Source organism: Elgaria multicarinata, chromosome 5, assembly GCF_023053635.1.
Source record: "Elgaria multicarinata webbii isolate HBS135686 ecotype San Diego chromosome 5, rElgMul1.1.pri, whole genome shotgun sequence".
NCBI classification, from domain to species: domain Eukaryota; kingdom Metazoa; phylum Chordata; class Lepidosauria; order Squamata; family Anguidae; genus Elgaria; species Elgaria multicarinata.
In genome coordinates this window covers 114348473-114361451 of record NC_086175.1, presented here as the reverse complement: position 1 = coordinate 114361451, position 12979 = coordinate 114348473, and the positions used below count along the sequence as shown (strand labels likewise).

The 12979-nt window shown below is 39.0% G+C and overlaps 1 protein-coding gene across 1 annotated transcript in view; it reads left to right on the top strand.

The window, feature by feature from the left end:
- Nucleotides 1–6925, top strand: part of FDX1 (ferredoxin 1) — a 38331-nt gene extending 31406 nt beyond the window's left edge. The window contains exons 4-5 of the mRNA XM_063127730.1: nucleotides 2965–3094; nucleotides 4707–6925. Of these exons, the coding sequence (XP_062983800.1) occupies nucleotides 2965–3094; nucleotides 4707–4821 (245 nt within the window). The 3' untranslated portion in view covers nucleotides 4822–6925. The remainder of the gene's footprint in view (nucleotides 1–2964; nucleotides 3095–4706) is intronic.
- The last annotated feature ends 6054 nt before the right edge of the window (nucleotides 6926–12979 follow it).

Sequence of the window (12979 nt, the reverse complement as noted above, 5' to 3'; positions counted from 1 at the left end):
TCAAGGAGTTTGTTCAGCCAACACACTAAGCCATGGTTGGGCCGCTAAACCTTTTGCAGCAAATGGTTTAGTGAACGTGGTTAAACCGTGGTTTTGTAGCCACTATGGTTAGGAATGGTTCTCATGACAAGCTAAGTCATGGTTCACATAACATGCTAAGCCATAATACTTCGCTCAAAATGCTTAACCACCGTGGCTTAGCATGTTTTTCTTTGGACACATCTTAAAGCACTTTATTAAACCAGATAAGGGAAGCAAGATGGTTAAGATCTAAAAAGTTACAGAAAATTAGTGTGGTTATTGAAAACCCTCATTAACCACTTTAAAATTGTTACCAGAAGCTCCTGGCCTGTAAAGACTTTTGTGTATTTATCACTAGGGGGCGATACAGGTTCAGATAGCGTGCTGCTCCAGAAAGATTTAAACAAGTTTGACACAATCTTGCCTACCTTTAGCATAACTGTCTTTCAGTAAAGTGGCTGCTCTGTTGGTGTTATAAGATGACCTCCATCTCCACATTTTTGTCTTTACTTATTCTGGCTTCAGCTCTTTTAATTCTTACCAGAGGCATAAATACATCTTTTATAATTCTGATATATTATTATTATTAGTTCCTGATATATTATTATTAGTTCCTGTTTCCTACTATATGTTTAACATAGATAAGGCCATTTGGAGCAAGGAAGCTGGGATGCTGAAACCATTCCTGGTTGATAGGCTAATTTGCATTAGAAGCCTCAGGGACACCATTAACAAAATCATTCCCTCTAATAGTGAACTTACAGGATTTTGGCCAAAAAGGGGCCACTGAGAAACAAGAGGAAGGTATGTTCAGGCGAAGTCCAATGTTTGCAGAAATACAAACAATATTTAGGAAACTAACCCTGAAGGAGTGTTTTCCCTCCACCAAACAAAGCATGAGGGCCCAGTGAGGACTGAGCATGCTCCATGTTTATAGAATGCCAAGTGCTTGTTGGGAGATTAAAATTGGGCAGAGGGGGAAATGGAATAGAAGCTCTCCACACTATTACATTTTGTAGCAAGTTCCACTGCCATGTCTCAGATACCTATTCCCCTTCACTTAAATAGCAAATCTAGTTCTTAAAATGATTATGAACATCCACAGATGATGGGGAAAATAAGTAGACAGAGTACACACAAGGATTTGTCGTACATTAATAGCCTGAGACATTTCATGCATGTTAGTTCTTTTTTGACTACAGATAAAGATAGAAACATTCATTAAAAGATAAATACAGTAACTGATGGATGGGGAAAAAATTATTGAAAAGTGCAATTTCATGAAATAGTAACTTTGGACACAATCCTGTCAGGATGGCTATAAGCCTCCTGCTCGAAGGCTTAAGGCCATCCAAGGCAGAGTGAAGGAGTAATCCTCACCTCCACGCTCCTCGTGGTCTGCATTTTGGCTAGACGGGTTTTTTCACTGGTCTAGATGGGCTCAGAGGAGCGGCAAGGGATGAGGCCGAGGAGACCTGAAGGTGCATCGTAAGCTGGCCTCCCCAGTTCCCTCCCCTCCCCCTGGCACACTCTGACACCCCCCCCTTTACTTTCTCTCTGAGGTCGCCTTTGCGACCTTGACGAAGCAGCCAACATGGTTCTATCCATGCCAGCTGCGAGGGGTAGGGGACAGGGAGCTGGGATTCCTGGATCTGTAGTGGGAGCGCTGATTCCGTCCTTGGATCCAAGGATCCATGCTATCCTCTGTTCCCCCAGACTGTCTAGGGGCTATATGATTGTTCCCCTAATGAATGGCACAATAGGAAGTTTTGAAACTAATTCATTTTTGGCAGGGGACTGTAGGAAATCAATCCGGAGGGAGAGGCAGGTAACAAAATTATTATTATTATTATTATTATTATTATTATTATTATTATTATTATTATTATTATTATTATTATTATTGCCCTCTCAAAATGCTGCCCACCATAGCCACCATCATATTCATAGGTGTTAATGATGAGGGAAGGTTTTTGGTAGTTCACAGTGTAAAAGGGGAGACTTACGAGGGGCAGCTGCCAGTCCCCATTCACCGCCTCCTTCCTCCAAATACTCCTGCAATTATTCTCCGTGATGACATGATGCCATTCTGTGGGGTGAAAGGGATGGCAGCCACTGGGACAGTCACTGCTATCTTCACTGCTAAGGGAGTGGGGGGTGGAGAGAGTAGTGAAAACGGTGAGAGAGATAGACCTCTCCTGAAAGTTCCCCCAAATTTGGTCAAAATCCTTGGAAAACTTTTGGCTGAGCCTAATATCTAATGCACAGCTCTTTAAATAGGCTAAAATTAATATGTTAACTGCCCCTTACGCCTGGAACGCTCTTCCAGAACATTTGAGAACTACAAGTTCAATCGCAGCTTTTAAAGCTCAACTAAAAACTTTTCTTTTTCCTAAAGCTTTTAAAACTTGATGTTGTGCGGACTTTATACTGTTAGTTTTACCCTACCCTGTGCCTGCTTACCCTACCCTGTGCCTGTTGGCATTCTCTTCCCCTCCTTATTGTTTTACTATGATTTTATTAGATTGTAAGCCTATGCGGCAGGGCCTTGCTATTTACTGTTTTACTCTGTACAGCACCATGTACATTGATGGTGCTATATAAATAAATAAATAAATAAATAAATAATAATAATAATAATAATAATAATAATAATAATTTAATGTTTTTGTTTCCCCTCTTTCCCTTAAAAGTTAAATGAAGTGGAAGTGCATGCTGTTGAACTATCCAGGGTTAAAATGTTTATAAATATCCTAATAAAAATAATTCAGAGATATGAATTTATTTGAATATTTAACCACGTTAAGGATGCTCAGATTTTGCACCTCAAATACTTTGGGATATTGAGAAATTTTGAGATATGTATATGTAAAATGAACAAGGATTAATTTACCAGAAAACCCACTTTACGTATGAGTGTGAAACTGTTTTGCTTATCTTTAGGTGCGTGTGAAGGAACACTGGCATGTTCTACTTGTCACTTAATCTTTGAAGATCATATATTTGAAAAGCTAGATGCAATCACTGATGAGGAAATGGATATGCTGGACCTTGCCTATGGGTTGACAGAAAAGTAAGTTGGAACCAGCTTGAAATCTACCAAAGGATCTTGACTGCATCACTCTAGAAACTACACACTGTTTAGTTTATATTAAATATATGACATCTAGTATAAGTCACAGCAGTCTGAACTTATCCATGATAAGGAAAAAACAAGCTTTCATTTCAGTTTTTGATTAACTTTCCATCTTCATCTGAACTCAACAAACTTTGATTAATCTTATAGGTTATAAAATTAGATTGTTCACCAGTTTAGTGTTGGGATGTAATTCTAACCTGCAGTTAATCAAAAACTGAAGTGTAATTTGTCCTTAGGTGATGCATGCCATCTACCTGTAAGACATTGACCCAGTTCCTACATAATAGCAGCAAATCATGGTTTAATTAACACATGGTTTGTGTGCATACCACTGCTACTTTGAATATGCAGCCTTCATTCAGGCCAATCTTAGGTTTTCTGCTATTAGTTCTTATGTTAACTGTGTGTTGTTGAACCCAATAATTACTCTTAGGCCTTAGCTAGACCTAAGGATTATCCCAGGCAAATAGAGGGGTCGTCCCTGCCTGCTCCCGGGATCCCGTGTGTCATTTGGATGCACAGGGATGATCCCAGGACAATCTCGGGATTTGGCCTGGTCTAGCCATGACCTTAGTGTCCAGGTTTGTATGTCACAAAGCAACCTATGATCAGGCCAGTCAGAGGTTGCATATTCAAAGCAGCAGCGCACACACGGCATGCAAGCTAGCAAATTGTGTATTAATTAACCCATGATTTGCCATGAGTTAAGTAACCCACAATTTGCTACCATTTCTTGCAAAATGGCCCTGTATCTAACCTGAGAGCTGAAATGTTCAGTTCTTTGTCCCAAGCCTATGAACCCCTACTTTTTAAATCTTTATTTTGAAAGTTTTTATGGTGGCTTCTAAAAAATTTTGAATTAACTTTCCAGAGCAATAGAGGCCAAAGCAAAAGCATATTTTTGAGTTTCTTTCCAACTTTCAATGCAACATTCACTATCTGCCAAAACCATTTTCCATGGTATATTTTCTTAGTATGTTTTGAAAAGGAAACCTTTTTGGCAGATAGTTCTTTCTTGTGATTTTGCATACATAGTAAGAGGGTAAATAAATAAATAAATAAATAAGAACCAAGAGTTAAGCTCAGTATTTGATGTTATCTTAGGCCTTAGCTAGACCTAAAGTTTATCCCGAGATGTCCTGGGGTCGTCCCTGCCTGATCCCGGGATCCCCTGTGTGCCATTTACATGAACAGGCATGACCCTGAGACAATCCCGGGATAAACCTTAGGTCTGGCTAAGGCCTAGGTGTATCACTTGAGCAGAGGAAATCTTGACTCTGCCTAGCTACCTTCTTTTTCAGCCTTGGATGCAATATGTAGATAATACTGACCTACATTACAGGGTGGTTGTAAGAATTACAATAAACAAATGAATTCAGAGTGCATTGAACTGTCTAAAGCTAAGTATTTATTATGTAGTCTTTTTGCTCTTCTATTTACTATCCTTTCATCTAATATTTAATTTATTCATCTCCTCGTTGACCCTGACAGAAAGTGCTGTCACATTTATGTGTTCTTATAAGCTGCTTTCTGCCCCCTCCTCTAGATCTCGATTGGGTTGTCAAATCTGCTTGAAGAAATCTATGAATAATATGACTGTCCGAGTGCCTGAAACTGTTGCTGATGCCCGACAATCTATGGATATGAGCAAGACCTCTTAAAATACGATCTTTAGGTTGGGGGGGGGGGGATGTCATAATATTGAAAATATTTGTATAATTTATTTCTAAATACTTAATGAAATGTGATAATATACACAAACATGCATTTTAGGATTATCAGTATTCAGTTATCATGAATTTCTTTATCAAAAACAACATTATTTTTTATGATTCTAAAATCAGAAAATATTTAGAAAGGAACTGTGGAATGTTAAACACAGAGTGCAATAAGAAATCACCCGTTTTTTTCTCCTAAAAGAAATAGTTCTTTTTCTTTGCATTTAATAAGAAATATTTTCTTACTGCTGAAATCGTGATTTTTTTAAAAAAAAGCTTTCAAATTCCTACGCACTAGGAATTTTACTTTGCTACACTGGGTGCCGGCTTCAAGATGAGTGTAAGTAGGGGTCTCATTTTTAAATTGGAATTTCCTGAAGCACTGAAAATATGTGTTACCAGAGTATGAATCTCTTCTCACCGGACACGGTGGCGATATAAAACAGGTGTCATATGAGATTTGAGGGTCAGAACTCTATATTGATGTAATATGGCTACTGTTCTGCAAAAGTGGTTTTGATCTAGAATATGTATTGCTGCAAATACATGTATGTAGCCCAACTGTGAGATTATGCCCACATGTCCACATACATTTTTTGTTGGGCAGTTGCCACTATCTGATGGCAAGTCTGGTAATAAATTTAAGCTGTGCAGTTTTTAGGTACTTTGAAAGCATCAGTTGTGTGTATATTCCTATTAAATCCTATCAAATTGTGTACATATGTATTCAAAAGAATACTACATATGTAGCTTATACAATTATTTTGAGGAGGTTTATGCAAATGTTAATTTGTTCCTCTTTTTAGGCAGACCTATATGGAGCCAGGCTTTCCTTCAGGTGCTCTGGTCCCAAGCCATGCAAAAAACAAATATTTGTAATATTGTTTCTGTTGGGTGGCCTTAACCTTGTTGAGCCTGGTTCAGAATGATAATATATATAGGACCTTTGGCCCTTAAATCTATATAAGATACTAACCTTTATTGTGTGGGATCTTATATCAAATAACACAGTTACCTAAGTAATTTCCAACATGCACTAGGGCATAAAAGAATTGAAAAATGAAATGAGCCAAGGAAAGATAATTAATACAAACTATACATGTTTACTGTCTTCTTCCACTGGCCCATGAGGACTGTACGCTCACATAATGAAAATGAACCATATTTTCCCTTCTCTCCCTCTTCTATCCTTTTAAGGCACTATGTACGCTGATTATGTGGAAAAAATAACACTATTAAGAATGCTTCAGATTCTGTTGAAGAACAGATCTTCATGGAGACTTGATATGCACAGAAAATTGAACTATTGTATGCTGTGTTTCATAATATAAACTCTTTGATCCTGAACTATCTTGCCATAGTATCAAACAAATTTGGTTGTGAAATAACCAACACAGCCCACTTTAGTTTGGTGAAGAGAATTTCTGAGGTAGCACTTCAATGCAAAGTTTACCTGTGCTTTAAAAGGAACATGTTTCTTGAATTTGGTTGCACGAATCAGTGAGCAATCCTATGGCCCTTAGACAGCATCTGAAGAGCCGTAGGATAGTTTGGATACCCCGATCCAAGGTCAGAGACAGCGCTCCAACCTCTGAGGGGAAAATCGGAGATCCGACTCCCTGTCTCAGGAAAGAACTATGCTGACTGGCCTCCAAGGTCAGGAACTCAACCTTGAAGAGGAGGAAAAGTGTTTCAGTGGACAGGGAGGGGAGGAACCCGGAGAAGCCAGGATATGAGCTATTGTGACCCTCTGCCAGCTTCCTTCCAGGATGCCTAGATGAGCAAAAAAAGCCTGTCTAACCAAAAAAAAAATGCAGGACACAATGACAGAGAGGTGAAAATCGCCTCTGTCGCGCTGGAGGATCATAAGCCTCTGAGTTTGGGGGCTTACAATCATCATGGTCCATCTTACATAGCCATTCAGAAAGATACCAGCACTTCTTTCCAGTCCATTAATTATCCTGTAAATGTTGGTGAACAAACTGCTCAATATGTACATATTTCTCAAATGTTTTAGAAATCTTGAAATAAATCTTTTTTCTATTTTTCCAATTTTCTTTTATGTGAGCAGGATGTGATTTAAGCAATAAATATCATTAGCAGTCAGAACAATACATTCTGCAGGAGAATGTTTTGAGAACTTAATCATAAAAGGTTTAAGCAAAGAAAGCATTCCATACAATTGGGGGACATAGTCCATCTTGAGTTTATCTGGCAATTCACTGCACATTATTTTTTAGGTATTACTCTGAAACCTGAGACTGAATAGGAAGGAGAGAGAACATACATACATTTGCACATCATTTTGGACTGAAGCTTCAGTTTCAAGATTTATTTCACCCCAGGTGCTTGATGCATATTAGTGTACATTTGTATCACTTGGTACCTGGATCCTAAACACTTCTGGTGTATTTGCTTCCAACTCTGTTGCAATATTGTCCCTTTTTAACGTTATCTAGGTATGGTAGTCGATATGCCTACTTTTAATGCCATGTAAACATGAGGAATAAAATCATTCCTTGTGCATGGCAATGTTCACACAGGCATAACTCTTGGCCAGATGGGTGCTGCTGGTATGGAAATTCTAACTCATGCACAGAGCTTTAAACATATGATGGTCCTAAGGCAAATTGGGTTATCCTTAACATGTTCTGTTTTTAGTGCAAATCTATAGCTCTGTATTTTTTTTTTTATTGGTCTATGTAAGCATGTCTAAAAAGCCTATATGCACTCTTACTCTAATACAGAGCTGGAATAACATTTGAGTTCCAAGGTACTACTATAGAATTATATGTCATCAGAAACTTGTATTTTCCCCCACTATGTTTGTCTAAAGGCCTAAATGGGTGGAGGAGAGTAAGGTAGGAGAGCATTTCTCTTGTGGTTCACAAGCTCTCTGGGTGGTTAGGCCAGGGGAGTGAAGTAGGTAGAGCAAGAGGTTACAGCAACACAAAGGAGCCATTTGGAATCCACAGCAATAACCCATTACACAGAAAAGAGAACCTGAGGGTGGTACCATGCAAGTTGGTGGGAGCTTAGGCAGTGGGATGGAGTTAGTCCACCACATCCAGGTTCATGGGGGCACTGCCCCCTGCCTGTAGTAACAGCCCACCCCATCCACACTGATAGCTTGCCTCATGTCAGTAGCCCTTGGGGAAACTACATTTCCCAGGAGCCATTTGCACATTGTGCAGTGTGTAGCTTCCCTTCCTTCTTTCCATTCGCTGCTGCCAGAACATTTATAGCCGTCAGCTGTGCAGGCGGGGAGGTGTTGGAAGAGCATTGGTGGGTGAGAAATTGGAGAATCAGCTGGCCAAGAGGAGAAGTGGAATCCTTCTCCTAGAAGCTAAAGACAGAGAGGAATTCAAGAGCTGTATTTGAGCCAGGCATGGGAAGCCTTTGCAACACATTTTCAGGGCCAGGAGATAGAAATATCAGTGATATTGTCTACCACAGAATTGCTTCTTTGCTTCATAGGGTAAATATACAGTTCCTGATCTACTTTAAAATGGACACCTTTTGGTGTATCAAACTCTAGCAATAAATGACTGTTATTAAGCACTTAATCCTTGCCCCGTCAATAAGTATTATTTCTGGTAATGTTGCATTGCATACTAAGACCCTTCTGTGTTTACTTCTCAGTTATGTATGTGCAGCAAAAAATAAATAAATAAATAAATAATTTTTGTGAACCGCCCAGAGAGCTTCGGCTATTGGGCGGTATAAAAATGTAATAAATAAATAAATAAATAAATAAATAAACTTCCACGCTACAAGAAATAAGCCAAAAATGGCCTTGTTTTAATGAACTTGGCAGAGGGACCATCACTAAGGTCTATACACAGATCTTTTGTATGCTCCGTTTGCCCTTTCTGCCATGCAAAAATAGTTGTGAAACCTTTGCAGAAAAGATTGGAGAGTATCCCTCTGCAATGCATAGCAGCTCAATACATCTGTCTTTAATAGAATAATCAAAATGCCTTCCTGGACTCTTGGCCATGCTTTGTGTTTCTTTTATCAACTTTGGGATTTCAAGTACAGGAGAAATTCACAAATAGATTCAAGAGTCCAGATCACAGCTTAGAACATTTTCCATCATTGATGGTTTTATAGTGTTAGGTGGGAGGTCAGAAATGAAGAAGAAAAAATAATAGCAAATGTATTTTTTTCTGTGTGTAATGTGACTATGATATGGAATATGTACAGCTACCTCATCCATCAATTTTTCTACACTCTGGTTATTCCCAAATGTCATTGTATACAGTTCTGGGAGGAAAGGGAAGCTGGATCAGGATTGGTTGGCCTTCAGAACAATTCCATTAGAATAAATATTTGCTTTAATATCTGATGTTCAAACAAAGGGTATTGTTTTTCCCAGTGGAAGTACTATTCTGTTATTGAGAACCAAGTCCACATCATCAGATATTACCGTATTTCTTCGATTCTAAGACGCACTTTCCCCCCCATATAAACATATTTAAAAACAGGGCGCGTCTTAGAATCGCGGGTGCGATTATTATTCTTAGAATCAAAGCTTTTTTTCTGTTGGTGGTACTGAAATTAGTGTGCGTCTTACAATCGATGGCGTCTTACAATCGAAGAAATACAGTATGTATCACGATCAACATGAATTGCTTCTTCAGTAGATCCCCCACTTGCTGAATACACAATTCTCCCTGCCTTGAATACCTGAAAGTGTGTATTTATTTATTTAATTTATTTATTACATTTTTATACTGCCCAATAGCTGAGGCTGTGTGGGCAGTTCAAAATTAATACCACAAACCAGAGTGTCTTAATGCACACACACACACACACACACACAGAGAGAGAGAGAGAGAGAGAGAGAGAGAGAGAAACATCACAGGCACAAATGTGCTGGAAAAACAATGTGCACTACCTTCAGTATGTTAAAATACGGACATGTGAATCCGCTGTAAGACTTGGCTGGCAGCTAGTTTGAGGGGTTGCTCCTCATGGAGTGTAGGTGAAGCTATACCACTTTGGAAAGGAAGTGGGGAATTGCATGACTGAATGCTTCCTCCATGTAAAAAAAGTTCCTGCTCATGAGGTCTAGCATGTCAAGAAAAAGGGGGTCTAGCCTGGTTTTCTATGTGCAGGGGATGTTGATAGAGATATAAGGCGGGGATCATTCAGTTATCGTTCCCTCCATTTCTGGTTAGCATGCCGTGAGTGTTGTTGTATGTATAGCCAAAAGGGCACTGCAAGAGGAAGGTAACAGCAGGATTGCAGAAGTCCTGTTCCCCCCCTGGAAATCAACCACGTCTCCTGAGGACTGATTATGCTCATTGTCCATGAACTGCTGGCTGACGGATGCAGGGAAAGGAAACAGAAACTGGTCCAGGGACGAGGAACTGAAAGTAATCCTGAACAGCAGCATTCAACATTATATACAAGGTCTCACTTAAATATTCTAAAATTTTATAGTTGTCGAAGTGTGATGCCACATGCCTTTACTGGACATGAAGATTCCTTTTTAATCTCTCGGTGCCTCATTTTACCTTCTATGAGGTCCCTAATGTTTGACCGGTCATAAGGATCATTTTTGCATCACGAGACTGCAAATGTTAGCTTTCTTTAGGATGCATTCCAATTCTTACCACAGGACAGCATATTTAAGAAGAGAACATCCATCACTTGAAATGAGGGCTAAAAATACAAGGCCAAAAAGCAAAACAAAAAAAACCTCTGCATGAAAATTGAGCCTCCCCATTGTGCCTCCCAAAGTCTTACAAATGGCATATGGACAGAGTGTTCTGTCTGTGTGCAGTTGGTTGGTTCAGTCTCTAGTAGATGAATCAGTATAAACTGTAAGGCAACAAAAATGTGAGTGAGCAGGCGATTTTATCGTTTATTTTTCCAATTTATACCATTTCCTGACAATGTCCTAATTCAGATGCTCTAACACGGCACTCATTATGAAAGAGAATTAAAAAATAAACACAATAAAATAATGGGCTTTAAACATTTCAGCTTCAGTTAATCTAGAAAAGGAGGAAAGACCACCTGAAGAGGATTTTCACTGTCATACTGACTAGATGATCTTCTCTCTGGGCAGGGTATTGAGAAGGCTTTATTGCAACATGGCAAACCTACCTTCAACAGAGCCTCCTTGGATGTTCTTAGGACATGGGGAGGAACTTAAGGGAGATTGAAGTTTTTCTTTATTATTAGGAACATTTATATCCCACCTTCCTTCCATCCATCATGGAACTCAACATACAGAGGATTTCCAGAGGGTCTCCCATCCAAGCACTCACCTGACCCAGACTTGCTTAGCTTCAGCAAGTTTACTACTGCCTCATGTGCCTTCAAACCATGGCCTTGGAGTAAAGGTATTTTTTTCTGGTAGCCTAGGACAAGGTCACCTGGGACATTTACATTTAGGGTTAGAGTTAGGGTTACTTTTGATAAGTTATTGCAGGTTGTTAAGCATGCCAGATGGCTGATCCATTTGCCTATGTAGTAGTGAAGTCAGGATGTTGTTGTTATTCCTCTTTGCGTATTGAGTCTCTTTTTAATCTTTGCCACATCCTTACTTACAATTTTACAAACTTTGCACAAGTGTTGGTTTATGCTTAGTGCAATGCCATTGGCACTAGAGCTGGGAGATGGGCGGATACTATCCCTAGCAGTTTATGGGTGGAGCTAGGCAGAATCAGGAATGAACTGATGATCAGGTTTTAGTACTGCTTAGTTGACAGCACAGTTTTACAGCTCAGGCCAGTAAAAGAATGGATTGTTGGCAATCTCAGAGGTCTTTCAGATGGGGCAAGGACTAGTGTTTCCTTACTGTTGCTCTCTTCCTGGTTCTCTTCCATGTTTGAAACGAGCACAATTACATGGAGAAGAGAGCAGTAACCACATAGTCTGTACATTTCAATGGGACAGTGCCCTCTAGTGTTCTGAGCTTTATTTTGTGACGCTAAAACTAAGAAAAGGAGCAGGATACTGAGAAGGCATCAAAAGGAACCGAGAACATCCATGAGTAGCCAGTAACAAGCATGCTATAAATCACACATTTAAAGAAGCTCTGTGTCTGAGAGACAGCTCAGACCGTGCATGATTGATTTATTGAACTCCTTGCCACAAGATGTGATGACAGCCACTAGTTTAGATGACTTAAAAGATAGATTAGACCAGGGGTCCTCAATGTGATGCCCGCAAATATCCTCAAAAAATTTTTTAAAACAATTGCCTCTTTTTTAATATACATACATGAATTTGTATATATCCATACCAATGTATACATATTAAATGCATACAACTTTGTAGCAATTATACATAGGCTTCAACAAAAGCAGACCAAATATCCAAATAAGTATCCACTTGAAGGTTGCATGCATATGTCACCTATTCAAATACTGAAAGCATTGCAAGGTCCTCAATCCTTTGCGTTATAGGAGGTGAGTGTTTATCCTTCCAACATGGTGATATCAGTCTTTCAGCAGTCAAAAGGGTATGGCAAATCCATTTATGCTGACTATTTGCTAATTTCCACAAAGCAGTTAAATAATTTTAAAAAGCGTATACATCAGTAAATATTAAAGACTGTTCCGGCACAAAATTTATCTGTGTAATAACCTCCTCTGCAAAAGAAGTGACTACTGGGAATTTCTAAAATGTATGTTTAAAAGAAGCATTAGCTGTATTCCACCACCAGCAATTCACCAAATTAGACAAATCCTTATTCAAGAGATATTGTGGAGTCCAATAGACACAGAACTTCTTTTTTTACTTAATAAGATGCAGGCAAGGGTCCCACACCTGTGATGAGTAGACCAGGGGTCCTCAATGTGATGCCCGCAAATACCCTCAAAACTTTTTTTAAAAAAATTGCCTCTTTTTTATATACATACATGAATGTATGTTAATATGTATGTTAATATATATACATTATGTATGTTAATATGTACATGCCAAAGTGACAATCTACTGATTAGGCATTTTGTGGTGGTTTCTCAAATTCTCAAATGTACCCATGGCTCCAGAAATGTTGGGGACCCTTGGATTAGACAAATGGAGGGAAAAATCTTATCAATGGCTATTTCTTATGATGGCTCTATGTAATCTCCAGATT